At 32.5% G+C, this 22,163-nt stretch overlaps 1 protein-coding gene across 1 annotated transcript in view; it reads right to left on the reverse strand.

The window, feature by feature from the left end:
- Hil (peptidase hillarin) overlaps positions 1–22,163 on the reverse strand; it is a 65,006-nt gene that overhangs the window by 18,112 nt on the left and 24,731 nt on the right. Inside the window, exon 4 of the mRNA XM_076411505.1 lies at positions 600–716. Within this exon, the coding sequence (XP_076267620.1) occupies positions 600–716 (117 nt within the window). The remainder of the gene's footprint in view (positions 1–599; positions 717–22,163) is intronic.

Genomic DNA, 22,163 nt, shown 5'->3' on the forward strand with positions numbered 1-22,163 from the left:
AAAAATTTTCGTCGAATGAAAAGGTGATTACCGAAACTGAGGCCTATTTTGAAGCAAACGACAAATCGTACTACAAAAATGGTATCGAAAAGTTGGAGGATCGCTATAATCAGTGTATCACCCTGGAAGGGAATTATGTTGATTAAAAAAATAAATTTGCCAAAAAGATGTGTTTTACTATGGTAGGGCGGGGACTTTTCAATTGACCTGTTATGTCAAAACTAATATTCTTATATTTTCTTTAGGAATATATCCCCGTTGTTTTCACTAAGTTCACAAGTTTCAAAAAAGGAAACATATGAAATTAATAATTCAGATGCTTTTAATCGTAAATTTGTTACTCTTTTTGGAGCAAGTTCGTACATAATCTGAAGTGATTGCATTTACTGTTGTCGACGGAGGAAGCCATTAACGGTATCATTATTCTCGTGCCGGTGACGGTATATACGTCAACAAAACATTAATCCGAATACACTAAAATTCAACAAATCATTAGCAATAGTGACCGTGTTTATGGCTGATAGAACCAGCCAACCAATAAAATAAGTTTAAGTTTGTGAAATATTGTTTTATTAATACTTATTGAACATAATACTTACTCTTATTTCGTCTCGTATTCTTCGTTCTTCTTCTTCCCTTTGTCTGGCAAATTTTCTGTATAAATCGTCCTCTTCTTTTCGATGTTTCATTTCTAGTCGTCTCTGTTCATCTCTATCCTGAAAAATAAAATAATAAGTGATATAAACTGAATGATAACTAAAAATTTAATTTCTAAATGTCATTATTCTATTCACTAAGATGGTTGAGTAATAAATTGTTCAAATGGACATTTCAAATTAGGAAGAGTTTGTTGACACTATCCTTGATGATGAAAGATTTATCAAGAGCGATTAAAATGTATACGACAATTGTAAAGTCATCGCAGGTTAAACGATTCAAATGTATTCCGTTTGTCTTCGCGGATGTAGGTGTGATATATATGATAGCGGGATGGATTTACTGTTGGTCAAATTATTTTCAGAAAAAAAGAAAATAAAATCCATTTTATATTAACCAGTGATCGCCCTGTGGTCGAAATTCGACCATAATGTATTAAACTCATCATGTTTATCTCGTAATAGAGTAAAAGTAAAAATAGTAGATAGTAGTAAAATTTGTTTTCGCAGTATTTGCAATATAAGATCGGAAATGTATTTGATACATAATATTAATTAAAATAATAAATGTCTGTTTATTAAAATACATTAAAACTATCACACTTAATAATATTTTTTCATTGCCATTAACATTACATCTAATTTTGCATTAACTATCAGTAATAAACAAAGTATTATGTAAATAACTACACCACTGAACATTATAACAAAGTATCATAAATGAGATTATTTTCGGAACTCTAACAACTTTAGGGTATCAAATATAAGTATACATGATCTTTCTTTACTTTTATGTTATAAGTATGGAATAATAAATGAAGTAATACATGTTTGCATATTAAAATAGAGAATATATGAATAAAACAATTTTGAAATGGATATTTAACTTTAGCATGAATATTAAACAATAACGAATACAAATAGGTAATTTATTTTTTACAATTCTAAAATCTATATTAAAAAATGTATTTACAATCAATAAATTAACAGGTTCATTAAAATGTCCCCGACCTGATAAATAGATGGCGCTACTAGAATTAAATCCATATGTTTTTTTAGTTTGCCCTAACCTTCAAAAGATGCGTGTATACATTTGACAGCTGTCGGATCATTAGTTTGTGAATTATAGCATTTTGAGTGAAGTGACTTTTGTTATTGTGAAAAAAATGGATAAAAAGGAATTTCGCGTGTTGATAAAATATTGTTTTTTGAACGGAAAAAATACAGTTGAAGCAAAAACTTGGCTGGATGCCGAGTTTCCGGACACTGTCCCAGGAAAATCAACCATCAAGGATTGGTAAGCTAAGTTTAGACATGATGAAGTGAGCACCAAAGACGGTGAACGCAGTGGACGTGGCTCCATCATTTCACCCCGAAGACCAGTCGACAGTCATCCGGGTGGAGTGCACACGATGAACCCGCTCCAAAGCATGGGAAAACGCAATAGCCGGCTGGCAAGGTTATGGCGTCTGTATTTTGGGATGCGCATGGAATAATCTTCATTGACTTACTTGAAAAAGGAGGGGCGATCAACAGCGACTATTACATAGTTATTGGACCGTTTGAAAGATGAAATCGCCAAAAAACGACCGCATTTGAAGAAAAAAAAAAGTGTTGCTTCACCAAGACAATACACCGTGTCACAAGTCAGTGAAAATGATGGCAAAAATCCATGAAGTGGGCTTCGAATTGTTTCCTCATCCATCGTATTGTCCAGATATGGCCCTCAGCGACTATTTCCTTTTCTCAGATCTAAAAAGAGTGCTTGCTGGGAAGAAATATTCGTCGAATGAAGAGGTGACCGCCGAAACTGAGACCTATTTTGAAGCAAAGGACAAATCGTACTACAAAAATGGTATCGAAAAGTTGGAGGCTTGCTATAATCAGTGTATCAGACTTATGGTGAATAAAAAAACTAATTTTTTCAAAAAAATGTGTTTTACTATGGTAGGCCCGGGCCCTTTCAATTGATCTGTTAACTATTGATTCTCCAAAGCTTTGGTCTATAAAGTCAATAATTAAACTAACTAATACTATGCAAATACTGTTTTTTACAGTGTTGTAGGATGACGCCTTACCACCGTATTTAGAATTAATTCATTGATACACTAGTATTTTGACAATCCATGTTGAAAATTATGCAAAATCAACACGAGTTAAGTTCATTTTCTTTCATTTACGAGATGTTCTAAAGAATATTATGTTCAACGATGCCAATGAATCCAATGAAAAAGTCAGATGGAGTCTGACAACGCTTAGTGATGTCAAGGAGAGAAATATAAATATCAACCCTCGTAATGCATATAGCTTCATTATTTATAGTAATATTAAAACTGCACAAGCAATTTTAAGCATCAAAATCGAAATAATAAATGTATAGTTTTAAAGCTGATCTAAATGACGACTACTCATTTGGTTAAAAGTTGATGCTTTGCATATTATCTATTTTAAAGTATATACCAATATTAATAACAATACATAATCGATAGAAAACGATTATTCTATTCAAGATATGACGAAATTTCGAGTTTTAGCTCGTACACGAGTCAATATAATAGACCCATTAACATAAATAAAAACAACACGTTACATAATCAATGTAACATTCAGCAAACGACCTTCAACCTGTTCCATTCAATGACGACTGTTCCTAATAATATACTGATTTAATTGAAATGATCTGCTTTAAAGAACAGGAAGAAAAAAACAACAATGCCACAATTACAGAGTTACATAAATCTTAGAGAAGATAGAATCCTGCAAGATAACCCCCACAGGACGCGTGTTGTAAATGTTGTTTCCTGCTGCCATTATTCTGACAATATATATTTCGTTAGATTATGTTTTGTTAGCTTTAATTGTAGTTTTTAAAAATGATCGAAATGAATGCTTAGCTTGCATATTTCAATCTAATGATATAGAATCTATGATGGATACTTCTCCTGTTTATCAACCCGATGTGATTTAAATCTAATATCTCCACTGGAAGTTGTCACGGAAATTGATAACCTCAATCCTAAAAAGGCACCTGGTATAGATGATATTTCACCTGGATTATTGAAAGAACTGCCACGAAAAGCAATCATCATGTTGACATATATATTTAATGCCTGTTTAAGGCTGAAGCATGTTCCGGAATGCTTTAAGATGGCACAAATATTTATGCTCAAAAAAATATTATTCGCTATATTAAAAAGCTATTTCGCGAATACCTGCAATATCAAAGCTATTTGAGAAACTAATATTTAAACGTGTTAAACATTTGGTAATAATAACAGATTTCCAGTTTGGTTTTCGAAATCACCATTCAATAATCGATCAAGTGTACAGAGTAACTGCGGTATTTGAGGAAATGTAGGAAGGCAAGAGCATTTGAGGAAAAGAAATACTGCCCTGCAATATTCCTGGATGCCTCACAAGCTTTTGATCGGGTTTGGCAATTGGGATTAATCTGTAAGATGAGCAAATTGTTACCACGTAACTATTGTCAATTGCTGGAGTCATATTTGTTCGGAAGAAAATTGAGAGTATCGCACGAAATTCGGCTGGAGTTCCACAAGGTAGCGTTTTAGGACCTCTCCTGTATTTGCTTTACACTGCTGACATTCCAATAACAAAAGAAACACTACTTGGAACATTTGCTGACGACATAATTATTATTGCGAATAAAATATATCTCTGCCTAGGGGAATAGAAAAAGTGCAAATGGCTGTCAACAGAATCTACAAATGGACGAAAGATTGGAAAATTCAACTTAATAGCTCCAAATCTGTCCACGTTAATTTTGCATTGAAGCGAAATAATAAAAACTTTCACTAACCAAAATTATATCACTCAATGGATGCCCGATTCCTTAAGCAGAATCAGCTAAATACCTTGGAATCCATCTTGTCGGTAGATTAAATTGGAAACATCACGTTAGAAAAAAAGCAAAACACATTAGAACCAAAATAAAACAACTATACTGGTTAGTCGGAAGATACTCTGAACTTGATCTAAAATCAAAGAGGTTGATCTATAATACAATTAAGCCAATTTGAACTTATGGGGTGCGAATATGGGGTTGCACTAAAAATTCAAATCAACTAGTCATACAACGCTGTCAAAACAAGGTTCTCCGATTGATTACCAATGCCTATCGCTATGTAACCAACGAAGAGCTGCACGATGACCTGGAAATCAAATGGATTTGCGAAGTTATCCAAGATTTCGCCTTGAAACACGAAAGAAGATTATTAAATCACACTAACGTGGAAGCAATACGACCGCTGGACAGCGCGCAGGATGTCAGGAGATTGAAGCGAACAAAACCATACGAGCTTATATAAAGTGTATACATTTAGCGTTTTACTATAGCTATAATTTATTATAATTTTATAATTGAGGAATACATATTGATGTATTTTCTCGCACTCGTCTTGCTTGTTAATTAATCCAAATACACAGGAAAAGTAGTAATAAATTAATTGTAAATTAAGATTGTACTAAGCGTATCTAATAAAGATGTTATTAAAAAAATGTAGTTTGGACGCAATGTGAATTTGCTATGAAAGAATACTAAAATAAATAACAATATTTTGGTGTTAAATTCGAACTATGCACTGATTGTATCTCAACTAAGTCGATATAGTTATAATCAGGTATATTATCATTCTAACTCACAATAAAACAAAATGTGATCAAAATTGATGGTTATAATTCTTAGACATCTGTTAAGCGTATGTTCACATATAAAAATATTTGAAATTGGAAATCAATCAACCTAAAAATATAAGGACTCTGAATTAATTTTAAATATGTGGACGTCAAAAAGAACTAAAATTAGATTATACCTCATGTTAATACAATAAAATAAAGATAATTTAGATAAGAGTAGTAGAATAAAAATTAGGAGTAATAAACATAACTGATAATTAATTCAGAACAAGAGTGAATTACTAAATATATAAATACGAGATATAAAAACAGATATAATAAGAACAATTAAAACAAAAAGTAAAGTAGTTGGGGCATGTGATGAGAAGTGACCAGAGAAAAAATGGTTTTGACATTTCTCTACATAAAATGACAGTTTTTCATTTGTTATTCTTAAGTTTTTTAGTGTATATAGTGACTAGCCATGGAATGCTCTACATTGTTTTTTCGACATTTTTTTTTGTTTTACTCCTTTAGAAATTTATGGTGATTGTGTTCCGTAATACTATTCAAAAGTTTTGACTTGATATCAAAGGTGACAAAGAATAGTCTGAAGGAAGGAGAATGTTCGAAGACAACGAACTGCAAAACTTGTCAAAGAACTTTCAGATAATATTGTTGCAATTTTTTTATGTTTATATCATACTATTGGCCTACAAATTAGTTTAAAATGATTTTTGTGAGGCTATTCACGAGTCGACGCATTTTTTGCTATCATCTTCTTCATTTTGTCAGAAATTAAGCGTGGTTCAGATAGGTTATGACACATATATTGGAACAAAGGAAGCAAGGTCTGAAGAGTACGGTGTGTGGAGTGGCACTTCCCATTTTAATGTTTCCAAGTAAGTTTTTCAGTGTTGTGGTGTCATTGGTAGATTCTTGAGGTTTTAGCAGCTAATAGTACATCACATCAAGCTGATCCCACCTAATACAAAACATTAGCTTGAAGTTATGTATATTCGGCTTTGCGGTTCAATGTTGATTCATGAGCATCCTTTCCAATTTTACCTTTCAATGTCTCTTGGCTTAATTCATATGGCACAAAATATCCAAACTTTTGTATAATTCCCATGTTATTCAAATGACTGGAAATGGTTTTTTCTGTTACTCCCAACAATTCTGCATATTCCTCTTGTGTTTTTTTGCGGATCATCATCGAGTAATGCTTTCAAATCCTCGTTTTCAATATTTTTTCGCCGTCCAGAACGCTCCTTATCCCTGGAACCAACATTCACATGTTGAAATCGATGAAGCATGGTTTCCATAAGCTTAATATAGGATTTAACGACTTTCAATTGCCTTTTCCTTCAAGGTGAAGTGGAAAAGTAAAACTTTTCGCATATGCGATTTACTCAGTAGAAATTAAGATATTTTGAACGCACTGAAAATATATTTTGTTCGACAAAATGACACATACTAAAAAGTAAGGCTTCAACATGAAATTACATGTTTTATGTACTCTATGCGATTTAATATGCAATGAAACCATGGGTTTTAAATCCTTTAAAATTAATTTATAGACGTGATAATCCAAGGATCTCTTGTTTTTTTATCGCTATGTATGAAACTTAATGTAAATCCAGCTTCTGGGATTCGTGCAAGAACCTCTTAACATATCTCTGTTAATCTGTTATCTCTTAGCTTAAAAAAGTATTTCGTAGTGGTGGATAGATGGATTCCATACATCGGAGTATCATTTGAATAAATATATTGAATTTTATTTATATACATTAAAGGCTATAAAAGTCTGTTATTTCGTCAGTGAGAGAAGATGAAGTTGGTTACAAATGTACCTGAAACGAATTAATACACAGTAATACCATCCGATGTAAATCCCTTAAAAATAATTTATAGGACATTAGTTGATAATTTCTAATTAACACCAACAATAAAATCAACAAAACTCACACAGTCAAGTAAATGGGTATTAAAATAACGTTATACTGGAGACATTATTCCACAAATATTTCATATAAACCAATAACAATGGAGAAATCTAAACATATGTTGTACATTACTCGGTCGTGGCTACTGAATCAAACCAGTAATACAAATAATACCGTATCATATACGAATTCATGAAAAGTTCTATTATCTATTATATGTTGTTCGAAATATTAGTGCGAATGACCTTAATTCATACACCAACCATCAGCTGCAGTTCTCGACGCGTTTTGGCTACCTCTTGGCTGATCTAATCGTCTGCAATTAACACACATATGCAGATGTTGCGGCAGTTTCTAATGGTCGCTCTCCAAGGTCGGTGCGGAGGTTTCGACAGACGTGAGCGTTTCATTCATCATTCTCTTCGGCATTGAGAGCGAAATTTTATATAAATTTATATAAAATTTTTGTTTTAAAAAGAGTATTTATAGAAGAGGTTAGACGTTTAGTACTGCAGTTTTTTTAAAATTAGTACCCTTAGTGGTTCAATAATCTGCCCAGCAGGCAACATTATACATGGCATGTAGAAACTTACTTAATTAAGGCATTTACTTTGTGTCGCTAAATGTTTATATCGCTCATGTCTACAGAGTCCGCCTATAAGAGACCTATATGGGAATTGGGCACGAGATAATCACCAAAAAGCAGAAGCATTTGCTGGATATCTAGAAAAAACATTCAAACCAAACGAAACTAATATTCAATATAATTTGCCGGACGTAGAAGCTGAAAATTCGATGATTGAATTAGTCACGCCGAAAGAGTTAACCAAAATTATTAAAACTGACACTAACCCAGGAAATCACTAGGCTACGATTTAACAGGAGAATTACTGCAAAAACTACCAAGAAAGGGAATTATAAAACTCACCAACCTGATCAATACAGCACTTAGATTAAAACATGTCTCAGGCATTTGGAAGATGGCGGAAATTATAATGATCCCAAAACCTAGAAAGTCAACAAACGAAATAAAAGCCTATAGAATAATATCACTGCTGGCAGTAATAACTAAGGGTTTAGAAGAACTCCTGTTGAAAAGAATAAAACCGATCATAGAGAGAAAAAACCTAATACCAACATACCAGTTTGGGTTTAATAACAAGCATTCAACAATTGACCAGGTCCACACAATAACACCTGTTATTGAAAAAGCCTATGAAAGTAAAAAAGTATGCTCAGCTATATTCTTAGATGTAGCACAAGCCTTCGATAAGGTTTGGCATGAAGGCCTTGTTCATACTCTACAGAAAATGCTACCAAAACAACACACCGAACTATTAAAATCCTACATTACAACCAGAATGTTTGGAGTCAAACAAGAAGAAACTTGCTCTAGAAAAAAGCTAAAGCAGGTGTACTACAAGGAAGTATACTGGGACCATTGACGTATTTAATTTAGGTGTATTTGAAGGTTCCTTGATGTTGTTATTGAATTATTGTGTGATGTTAAGATGGCCATATCATCTACATAAGTCGCCACAGTAGTAATTTTTGTTGTCGTTAGATCAACTGTATATAGAATACTAGCGACCCGCCCCGGCTTCGCACGGGTGCAATGCTGATACTAAATTAAATACACTACAGAAAAAATATGAACGTTGTATATAAAAACATAGCGGCCCGCTCCGACTTTGCACGGGCATAAAATATATATGCCTATGTCACTCAATGAAAACATGATTAAAATCGATCCAGTATTTTTGGTTCATTCATTACTGCCCTTGGCCTGCACGCATTAAATTTGGAGTAAAACAATTCCTCTTCCCCTATACTTACCATGAAGATTTCCTGCTATCTTTGGAATATCTAAATTCATACAATTTTTATTACATTACACATTTTTAAACGCAAATTTTAAATTTGTAATATCTCCGAAAATATTTGTTTAATTTACATGCTGTAAGGAACCATATTGATCTATATTAATTGCACATTGTATTTAAGGTACTTAATTCGATAAGGATTAATGCCGTATTGCTTAAAATAGCTTCGTAAATAAGCCATTTTCTCACGTAAAAAGTAAACAATAAAAATGGTTAATGTGGGTTATCCCTAAAAGATAAACATATACCATCGCGGACTTTTTTGTAGACCTTTTTATGGTGTACAATACTGTAGTACATTAATTTGATCTAACTCGTAGGGTTAGGCAGCGTTTTTGCTAATTGCTAAATAAGCCTAAAAAAATAGGTTAATTTACGACATCACGTTAGAAACCTCTAAAATTAGCAATGTTGCCTTAGTATATTATGCATGTATTATACATATAAACCTTCCTCTTGAATCACTCTATCTATTGAAAAAAACCGCATCAAAATCGGTTGCGTAGTTTTAAAGATTTAAGCGCACATAGGGATATAGGGACAGAAAAGGCGACTTTGTTTTATACTATGTAGTGATACGATATGGTAAAATGGTTTTATGGTAAAATGTATATCCTTCTATGAGATAAGATTTTAGTAACTAAAAGTGATAATAAGGCAGAAATTTCTTTAATTGGACATTTAATTGGCTGAACAGCTTGGTGTGGGCTGTCTTTGATGCTGTTGATTATTATGAAGTTGAATATTTCTTAAAATTTGTTATTTTATTAGATTATGAAAAAAATCAATATGAGAAGGGTTTGTAGCAGTTGTTTCAAATTAAAATTTCTTATTACATTTTTATTTATAATTTTTAAACAGTGTATTTGTTTTAACTTTTAGTTCCAATGACGCATTGGAAGGCTCAATTAGTAGTTGCATGTTTTAATTTTTACACATTTTTTCTTTGAACCTTATATAGAACATAATGTTTTAAAACACCGAATTAAAAGTTTACGGAAACAAAATTCGAAAAGTTCACGTATTCTATGAACGTTCACGTTCAGACGATATATCACATTCAACGCCTATGATCTTAACGATTTTTAACTATTTTGATAATAAAACTTTATAATTTGGATGTGCTACTCAATCAACTTACCATGGTCTAATAATTTAATAAAAATATATTAAAACTCCAAAATGACATAGCCGCGAAATTTAGAAATACTCTTGCTGGATAAAACCAAATATAGCTTGATTAAATCAATGAAAAAGTAATAGAAATGTCTTAGTAGCTAATTGGTCTTAGTGACAAATTTTGAAACAATGATTTGATTGAAAAAATACATTACTGATATTTTATTTACAAGATGATTTCACGTATTTTGGAAAACTAACCTGTTTAATAGGTGTATTTTTTTATTTGATAAATTGTTTAGATAAATTACATAATAGATAATACTAAATAATAAATAATAAATTACATAATACAGAATAGATAAAATTAATTTGAATCCGACATACTCAATATTTTTTAAGATAATCATATAATAAATCTTCAATCTGACGGTATTCTCTTAGTTCTAAAGAGATAGTAGTAATTGTCAATGTCACATCAGCATATACAACCTACGATAAAGGATTATGTTTATGAACGTTTGTTGGCACCTCCTACGATATATAATACTCTTGTCGAATTAAATGTTAAAGAAGAATATATATATATATATATATATATATATATATATATATATATATATATATATATATATAATTCTTCATGATTTCATTTACAAGTGATTGAAATCGATAGTTTTGAGCCAAATAAGTGTGCCAATCGTGGAATGTATTGCTTTTGAGTTTAGAGTAATAATAGACATATATAGTGAGCAGTGTATTAGTGAGAGAACCTGCTGGGAAGCTCGTGGAAGACAAAGAACTTCACGGAGTAGTAAAAGAACCTGAAGGTGTAGAATTGGAGTACAAATATAGTTACCAAACTCGGCAAGAACTACCGGATTATTAGAATTTACTCAATATTCTCAATAAATGCCTTAGGAATTATTCAAAAAGAGGGATACCTGGTACTATGGATATATTCCCCAATGCATGAGAAACAGGTACATGTATCTAGATCTCATTATGCACACGAGGCTCAAGAGATGTGGCATCATCAGTCTCAGCAAGATATTCACGCAAACGGATAGGAGCGGCGTCCACAGATGAAAGCTCTGTCATAAAAATACAACATACGAACAGTTTAGAAGTTGGACAACACGGTGGTATTGTTACCATGGGGAAGAACAGAGAAAGAGAAAAACATGGTACTATGTAAATTAAGGCCTAGAGACGTTGAACACTGTCTGTTCGCACGTGAATACCTACTGCAACACAGGTTTTTCATGGTTTTTGAATATATTTATTCAAATGATACTCCGATGTTCCAAGCATCAATCCATCACTGCGAAATACCTTTTTTAGCTAAGAGCCTAGCAGCTCGATTTACATTAAGTTTTACATATAGTGATAAAAAATGCAAAATATCCTTAAGTTATCAGGCCTATATGGTTTTATTGTGTATTAAATCGCATGAATTTGTACCGAGTAAATCGCATTTGTGGAGAGATTTACGTTTCTACTTAAATTTGAAGAAAAAGCGCTTGAAGGTCATCGAATACCGTGTGAACTATGCTCCATCTGAAGCATGTCCCGGAATGTTTTAAAGTGGCATAAATAATTATACTCAAAAAACCTGACAAACCTGCAGAACAAGTCGAATCTTACAGGCCTATTTCGCTGCTACCGGCAATATTAAAGCTGTTTGAGAAACTAATATTTAAACGTGTTAAACATTTGGTAACAATACCAGCTTTCCAGTTTGGTTTTCGAAATCACTATTCAGCAATCGATCAAGTGTACAGAGTAACTGCGGCTATTGAAAGAGCATTTGAGGAAAAGAAATACTGCCCTGCAATATTCCTGGATGTCTCACAAGCTTTTGATCGGGTTTGGCATTTGGGATTAATCTGTAAGATGAGCAAATTGTTACCGCGTAACTATTGTCAATTGCTGGAGTCATATTTATTCGGAAGAAAATTTAGAGTATCGCACGAAATGGCGTTCTCGACATTTAAAAATATCTCGGCTGGAGTTCCACAAGGTAGCGTCTTAGGACCTCTCCTGTATCTGCTCTACACTGCTGACATTCCAACAACAAAAGAAACACTTCTTGGAACCTTTGCTGACGACACAATTATTATGGTAAAAGATATACCTCTGCCTAGGGCAATAGAAAATGTGCAAGTGGCAGTCAACAAAATCTACAAATGGACGAAAGATTGGAAAATTCAACTTAATAGCTCCAAATCTGTCCACGTTAATTTTGCATTAAGGCGAAATAATAAAAACTTAATTATGTCACTGAATGGAAGCCCGATTTTTCAAGCAGAATCAGCTAAATATCTTGGAATCCATCTTGACGGTAGATTAAATTGGAAACATCACGTTAGACAAAAAGCAAAACACATTAGAACCAAAATAAAACAACTATACTGGTTAGTCGGAAGATACTCTCAACTTGATCTAAAATCAAAGAGGTTGATCTATAATACAATTATAAAGCCAATTTAGACCTATGGGGTGCAAATATAGGGTTGTACTAAAAATGCATATCAACTAGTCACACAACGCTGTCAAAACAAGGTTCTTCCATTGATTACCAATGCCTATCGCTATGTAACCAACGAAGAACTGCACGATGACCTGGAAATCAAATGAAAGAAAAAATTGGAACACGAAAGAAGATTAGTAAATAATACTAACGTGGAAGCAATACAATTGCTGGACAGCGCGCAGGATGTCAGGAGATTGAAGCGAACAAAACCATACGAACTTATATAAAGTGTATACATTTAGTGTAAACTATAGCTATAAGTTAATAATTAACAAATAATTATAATTTTATAATTGAGGAATACATGCTGATGTATTTTCTCGCACTCGTCTTGCTTGTTAATTAATCCAAGTACATAGGAAAAGTAGTAATAAATTAATTGTAAATTAAGATTGTACTAAGCGTATCTAATAAAGATGTTATAAAAAAAACTATGCTCCATCGATTTTAAAATATGAATACTGGTTTCGGCCTTTTAAAAGTGGTAATTTTGACGCCATTATCAATTCACTATATGATTCATGAACAACCTCATATAATCGAAGAAATTTATTAATTTTAATCCTTCTTCTATTCACATTCAATGTACGAAAATTGCACTTACGTAGTCGCAAGTCATAATCAACGAGCGGCAATTAAACCACAGTTCATTGACTAATTCGAATTCAACAATTCGAACTTCAGGTTACTTACGTGGTCGGTTTTGCACAACGTCAAATTCCCACCTACATCCACTCCGCAGACGCCGACCAAGAAATGTACGAATTTATTATTAATACTATTACGTTTTTAATGGCCAGCATACCATATAAGGTTCAAGAAGCAAATGCTCGACAGCCGCGATGGTCTGACGTCACGAAATACCTGAGAGTAACACATGCATTGGTAATTAACTAAATTGTTAATCAATCTCTATACTATAGCGCTTTTATTAAATCTGCCTGTGGTTTTTTAGTGTTTCAATCGTCACGTTGGTCAATATTTAATTATTTGTGATTGGTAATTAATTTTAAACCTAAATCTGGTTCAAACTCACCTTTTATTTTAGATTTGACCTTGAGGTTGGTCGTATCAAATCTCATTTCTTGTTGCCACCAAACCTCAGGAAAGATTAATTTCATCTTCGTTCGGCATCTTCTTACAGGTGACTCTAAAGTCACATACCTCATGCCATATCACAGACCATAGACCATTCTAGGATTTTATACCCATTTTTTATAGCAATTTAATAAATTGACAGTAATAACATATTTGTTGTTGTCCTAATTTGTTACGTTATTTAAAATTACAAAATACTTGTTCTAACAGAGACACTTTGGGTTTAACATATATGTTACTGTTTTTAATGTGCACTATCTTACAGTTTTACTATCGTCGTTTTACTATCGTTTTACTAAGTCGTCATTATCAAGAGCTGGGGAACCTCAACATTAATGTGTTGATAGAGTTTCTGTTCGTGTTTTTTATATCGTTATCGACAGTTTCTCTCTTCAGGTCCTTATGCCGATTGTCGTTACGAATGTACCATAGAGCACCAACAATATCTCGCAATACTTTGTTTTGGAATCTTTCTATGGGGGGTATAAAATATTCTATTGCTTTGGCTGGTATAAACCCAGAGTTGTAACCATAACTTCACACTAGTTTCAAAACTTGTTGAATTACTTCCTTTGTTGCAATAAATTTTGTAAAATGTTAAATGTATATATTATTTCATTATTTACTTGCTAACAACAAGACTACTAAACATAACAAAAACAACTTTTAATCATAAACCTTCAAATGTTATAATTATGTAATCATTTTAAACGAAGATAAAAAACCAAAGGATAGTTTTGTTCATACAGATATATACTTTATTTTAACTATTTTATGTTACACAAACAATATGAATAAACTAGTACATCACGAAAGCTTGTATAAACAGAAGATAGATTTCTTTACAATTTAATTATTAAACATCTACAACTGATTAATTTGCAAAATAACAACATCTGCAAAATTATACAGCTTTTCTTGAATGTATATAAGTATAATAAGTTGTTATTGTTATATCTCAGAAATTATCTTCAAGCAAACTGTATTTTTATACTAACATAAATATCCCTAAAATATTTTAACACAGGTTTGCAACAAAACGTCAAAGAGCTGTGTAAGTTTTGTAACGTAATCTTTGTTTTTTAAAAATGATTTCCTTTTTCTTATAGGACGACCCGTTTCTTGGCAATTTGGGTAAATTCGGTACTTGAAAAATATTTTATTTGCAATCCATTAATGATTTTTTAATCTAATATACGTTCACTAGCACACACTAAAACCTCTTCTTTTTCCCTGCGATGTTCGTCTTTCCACATCTTTGGTTATGGAAAGAATCTGGAAGTTCTCTCTGAGCTATCATTGATATCTTCCTTATCATGGATTGATTCCATGATATCTTTTATCCTTCTCTTTAACATTCTGGTGAAATTGTTCACTTTACTCTTCATTTACATCTCCCAGATTTTCCGGAATGTAGGCAAAGCGGAAATAAAGAAGCTTTTATCGTTCTTTTGGCGATTTGTTTATGTGCAGCGGTGGCAAAAGAAGTTTATGTGGAAGCACAAATGTTTCTTGGAACATTGTTTTCACCAGTTTTAAGCTCTTATTCTTTTTGGGAGCCGGTTTGGTGGCGCAGTGGTTCTCGGTCTGGAATGTTGGAATCCTGCTAATCATTTTAAAAAGATACGGACCAATGATGTTTCCTACATGAATACAACACCATACAGTTGTTTTTAGTGGATAAAATGGTGTTTCGTGAATTAATTGAGGATTCTGTGTTCCCTAAAACCGACTGTTCTGTTTATTGACCCGGCCACTGGGAGGCAAATGGGCTTTATCATTATTAATTTAGACGAAAAATCTTCAATTTCACCAGACAGCCTTAGGATTGCATTACTGTACTCAACTTGTTGATTAGGATGTCTCGGTAGCAATTTTTGGACTAATTAAATTTTGTACGGGGACATTTTCAAATCAGTTTGCAGAATTGATGTTTCTGGAGTACCAATAATGGAACGATTATTTTCAATAACTATTGTCACTATTTGTGCTCATTCTTGTGGCGTATATTTATCAATAATAAAATTTGGACATCTACACAATACAATGGATAAATCGAAACTGAGCTAAACGTCACATAACCACGATGGCGCGCAATCAAAATGGTAGCGGGATTTTTGCCCACCTGTTATATTTTACCTCTTTAAATTGATTCACGTACTTTTTATATTGTCCACTATTGAATTTATATATTAATTTTTTATTAAATATGAATAATTTTACAAATTTTACAATGGACATTATTATTGGGTAATAAAGTAAAACGTAAAAATCTACCGTACAAGATTAATGATAAATTTGTCTCTGTTTCGAATATAAGTTCCCTTTATGAAGTTTGCTATACAAATAAGCAGTGAATGTTATACCCACTACATACGCCAACGAGAACTTCCAAGTATAAGGTTACTATGTAGGAATTTGGTGTCGTAACAAACATAATAGTAATTTACTGTCTTCGTTGCTAGTATATATAATTATTGTTCATATACTAAAAATCGGATGTCAGAGTTGAAATATGGTCGTAAATAGAAAGCGGAAAACACTCGGAGCAAAATACCGTTGAATGTATTACTTCAGCATTCGTGCTATGCAAATTACTTGACATTTATATTTTAATATTAAAAAAAATCGTCTTTTTTTAAGCAAAAAATCATTCAGAACAAGTTTTATATTTTAATAATGATTCTTATTAATAATAGAACTGCCGCTGTTATTTATTTAAAATATTTTGTATCTATTTTTTTTCCACAATCGTCAATCAAAGTTAATGTCTGGAATACTGACCGTATGCGTTATGGTTAAATAATATATTGTATAGTAACGGTTAAGCCAGATTCTACTTATATTAAATGAATACTTATTTAATGGATCCAAGCAAAAAAATATTAATTGTAGATGCCTATAGATCCCTGAGGCTTCAGTCTCGAAGATGTATCGACAAAAGAACAGACAGTTTCCCATTAAGGTTATTATTAATTAATCTCCAGGTGTTAGTATGCTTGTATTAAGTCCTGTATCAAATCTGGTGTAATGACTTGGAAGAATGTATGAGATATAACAGGTCAATTGAAAAGTCCCCTGCCTACCATAGAAAAACACATTTTTTTGGCAAAATTAGTTTTTTTTTATTCAACATAATTCACTTCAAGGGTGATACACTGATTATAGCGACCCTCCAACTTTTCACTGTCACTTTTGTAGTACGATTTGTCCTTTGCTTCAAAATAGGCCTCAGTTTCGACGATCATCTCTTCATTCGACGAAAATTTCTTTCGAGCGAGCATTCTTTTGAGATCTGAGAACAGGAAATAGCCGCTGGGGGGCAGATATGGAGAATACGGTGTATGAGGAACCCAATTCATAGATTTTTAACACGGTGCACTTTATTTTTATTCAAATGCGGCCGTTTTTCGGCGATTTGTCCTTCAAAAGGTCCAATAACGCTATTGATGGTCCTTCCTTTTTCAAGGTAGTCAATGAAACAACGGTAACAACCTCTTTTGAGTGTCCACTACGTTCACCGTCTTCGATGCTCATTTCACCACGTCTAAACTTATCATACCAATCCTTGATGGTTGATTTTCCTGGGACAGTGTCCGGAAACTCGGCATCAAGCCAAGTTTTTCCTTCAACTGTATATGTTTCCTTCAAAAAGCAATATTTTAGCAACACACGAAATTCCTTCTCATCCATTTTTTTTACAATAACAAACGTTGCTTCAAACCAATGATCCGACAACTGTCAAATTTATACACGCATCTTTTGAGGCTTAGAGCTAACCAAAAAATTCTATGTGTCAGGCCGGGGACTTTTCAATTGACCGTTATAGTTACGTCCTCACGACGTCGAATGTATTGTCATTTGCAATTTGTAAATTCGTTTTAATATTACACCGTATTTTTTCTTTTCATTTTATTATGATTAAAAAGCATTATTATATGATGCGTCCGAACATGTAACCGAAACATAAAATTTGTCTGGTTGCCAAATGTCTTCAAAATTCTTCAAAACATTGGTGATAATAATTAGAGGTTATAAACCCGCGAGCGTTGTTTTAGATATTTGTTTGTTTTAATAAATTTAAGATCGCTGCATAATATTTGTGATTACTCTGATTGAAAATGTTAAAACTTGATTGAGTCTCTAATCTGTTACTTCGAACAAGAACGAGACAATGACCCCCATTAAGATTACCTTTATGTTGGCTCTATTATTTCGTCATAATCATAATTTAATAAAATTATTTTAGAGGAAATCTGTTAATATTGGAAGTATTCTTAGAACTCAGGAATGTGCAACTCTTTGAGGTAAAACTATTTCAAATTGTCACTAACACGAGTAATTTCCTTTTTTTAGAAACAGGTCCGAAAAATATATATGCAGATCAGTATCACGCCTTCTTATCTATCATTGCACATCAATCGAAGGGCTTGTAGAAAGAAGCAATGTTACCATTTAGCAATGTTAGCAATGTTAGCAATGTTATGGTAACACTATATTGCTGTAATCACTATATTGCATGAATATGTGGGTAATTGTTCAATGTATACATGAGCATTTGTTTGGAATGTATGAGGGGATAAGGAATATGAATTCTATTACAGATAATATAACAAATTTATAAGTAGGAATCCACTGATTATATCAGAAATCAGTAGAATTTTGCAAGAAAAACGTATATTGGTAATAAGAAAATATGGAGAAATACATTCATATCAAAACGATTTGTCAAAGAAACATGAGATGGAAACACCTCAATGAAGGAACAAGAACTAAACGTAAGAAGTTAAATATGTTCTCCAAGGAAAACAAAATACATTGCTTGGATATAAAATTGTGAATTAGGTGGATTAGACCTCTAGGCGAGAGCAGTATATAAAAATAATAGAACTCTATTTCATAGATGGCGTGGAAAAGAGTTCAATGTAAATATAATAAAACAGGCAACACTATAAACTACTGTAACTGTATAATTAAGTGTAGTTTATGTCATTCGACAATATATGGCATTCGATATACCATAATGTTAAGATTGACTAAGAGTCAAAGTTGATATGGCAACATTGTGACGTCATAAAGTTTGATGACGCGGGTTCACAGTTATTCTAGGAAGACTATACAAATTTTCATCTTACTATCTCTATCTCTCATTCCGAAAATGAATTGTATTTTTACCTTATGGGATAGCGGTTCAATAGTGTTAATATGATAAAGAATTATTGTTGAGAAAATTGTTATTTAGTACTCTTCATAAGAATAACATAATATTTTAAATATAAAACCGTTAAATAATTTTTCTTTGTCACTTTGTTCTGAATTCATGTCAACAGTACCATCTACCGATGCATTTATTTCATTCAGCGATATCCGCAGGAAATATTTCTGATGCGTGAAAAAGAATAGTCGATTCTGTTTTGATGGAAACCGCTCGGTAGCCGTTTTAAATGCATAGCTAACTGTGGTTGAAATTAAAGTTTATAGTTAATTACTCTAGGTACGACCTTTATTATCTTACGAGGGCTGTGTGATATGACCTAGACATAGATGGCGTTGATAATTTTTTAAAATGTGAATCTGTTAAATATCTGCTTTAAATTGTTTTCACCATTTCTTTATGATTCTTGAGACATTGTATAAGATTGAATGAACTTGAAATTATCCCAAAATATAGTTTTCGCGAAGTGTATAAATTCGCCTCACAGTGCTATTATATTTGTAGCGAATATATGGTAACAGGTGGTACAGAAGTCTCGCTACCATTTTGATTGCGCGTCATCTTGGTTATGTGATGTTTAGCACAGTTTCGCTTTAACCATTGTGTTGTGTAGACGTCCAAATTTTATTATGGATAAATATACGCCAGAAGATCGAGCATAAATAGCAATTGAAAATAATCGTCACTCAGCGGAAATTGCGTCAAAAATATCCCGATCGTCCAGTGCCTCACAAAACCACAATGTATCGTTTATATGCGAATTTTCGACAGTACCGTACGACAGCAAATATGGAAGAAAACGGAAAAATGTAGCTCTGGTGCGCGATAGTGTTGCAGAGTCTGCAGAAACATCAATTCGGAGACGGTTCTCAGTTACACATTTCTGCATGCAGTTTAAAGCGAATTTTGAAAACTGATTTGAAAATGTTCCCGTACCAAATTCAATTAGCCCAAAAAGTACTACCGAGAGATCCTGATCAACGAGTTGAGTACAGTAATGCAACCTAAGGCTGTCTGATGAAATTGAAGATTTTTCGTCTAAATTAATAAAAAGCGGTGAAGCCTACTTTATTCTCAGTGGCCACGTCAATAATGAGAACAGTCGGTTTTGGGGAACACCGAATCCTCAATTAATTTCCATGCTGGAAAATGTTCCTGTATCCACTAATAACAACTGTGATATTCATGTTAGAAACATCATTGCTTTCTACTTTTTTTTTGAAAAGGTATTAAAGTGTGTGAAAGAAAAGAAAAAGACATGATTCGAAATTTTCTGGTATCTGAAATGGAAGAGCAAGGACCAGAGGACATGTATTTTCAGCAATATGGGGCCGCAGTACACACAGCTCGCTCAACAACTCAATTATTAAATGATGTTTTTCCACGAAGATAACAATAATTTTGTTTAGTTTTGTTATTTAGATTAGAATTTTGTTGTATTTCAAAGCCAAAATGAACTAAAACTGTTTTATTGAACGGACTATATAAAATATGGCAAGAAAGCAACTGGAGTCTAGATAGTCACTGGCGATTAAATATAAAATCTAGACAATGGATAACCTCTATATCTGTAATGAATGAACGCTATATTTTGTTACACTACTAGTAATACAAATAGAATTATAAATATTTAGCACATGATACGTAAAACTGTAGCATCTTACAGGAACTGTAAAATGTCTTTACACTTTCTGAAGAGAAAAGTGTTAATTCTATATGCGTCAGGTGTAAGTATCGTGATTTATATCTGTATGTGTATCAGACATTATTTACCTGTGCTGCGTTCTGATTACATTGTCAATTAATCGAATAGAAACGCATAGAGAATATTTCTAACTTTTCGATAAAACTAAATTAAATTCATTTTCGGAATGAGAGATAGAGATAGTAAGATGAAAATCTGTATAGTCTTCCCTGAATAACTGTGAACCCGCGTCATTAAAATTTATGACGTCACAATGTTGCCATATCAACTTTGACTCTTAGTCAATCTTAACATTATGGTATATCGAATGCCATATATTGTCGAATGACATAAACTACACTTAATTATACAGTTACAGTAGTTTATAGTGTTGCCTGTTTTATTATATTTACATTGAACTCTTTTCCACGCCATCTGTGAAATAGAGTTCTATTATTTTTATATACTGCTAGCTCCTAGAGGTCTAATCCACCTAATTCATAATTTTATATCCAAGCAATGTATTTTGTTTTCCTTGGAGACCATATTTAACTTCTTACGTTTATTTCTTGCTGTGTTTCCATCTCATGTTTCTTTGACAAATCGTTTTGATATGAATGAATTTCCCCATATTTTCTTATTACCATTATACGTTTTTCTTGCAAAATTCTACTGACTTCTGATATAATCAGTGGATTTCTACTTATAAATTTGTTATATGATCTGTAGTAGAATTAATATTCATTATCCCCTCATACATTTCAAACAAATGCTCATGTGTGTGCTTCTTTCTACAAGCCCTTCGATTGATGTGCAATGATAGATAAGCATAATACTGATCTGCAATGTATATTTTTCGGACCTGCTTCTAAAAAAAGGAAATTACACGTGTGAGTGACAATTTAATTTCCCTAATACCTTTATCTTAGGTTAGGTCAGGTCGCCTTTTCCTGTTCTATCATTGCTTCCAAGACTCTGTCTTCTTCCATACGGAGCAAATAATTTCAATAATTTCGGTGCAATATTTTTTTAAGCTATATATATATATATATATATATATATATATATATATATATATATATATATATATATATATATATATATAACAATAACACGTTATTAAGGAAGGGGAACACGTTATTTAAAGAGAAAATTGATTCGTTTTTTTTGTGGTTTCGAACAAAAGACTGGCAGATTTCACTCATTGATATGGATGAAGCATAAGTGAACGGATCAGTCTGTAATGTATACGAAACCCTATTGTCTGACGGGTTTAAAAAGTTGTGAATGGGCAATTTATTAATTGTTCTCGAAATTATATTTTTCACATGCCATTCATTGCTTGTTTATGACAATTCCTCAGTTCCAGTAATTATTTTTCTTCGTCCGTT

The sequence above is a fragment of the Rhynchophorus ferrugineus genome, unplaced genomic scaffold, assembly GCF_030347505.1.
Source record: "Rhynchophorus ferrugineus isolate W39M unplaced genomic scaffold, kcgeb_rfMv2 rfM8, whole genome shotgun sequence".
Lineage (NCBI taxonomy): Eukaryota > Metazoa > Arthropoda > Insecta > Coleoptera > Curculionidae > Rhynchophorus > Rhynchophorus ferrugineus.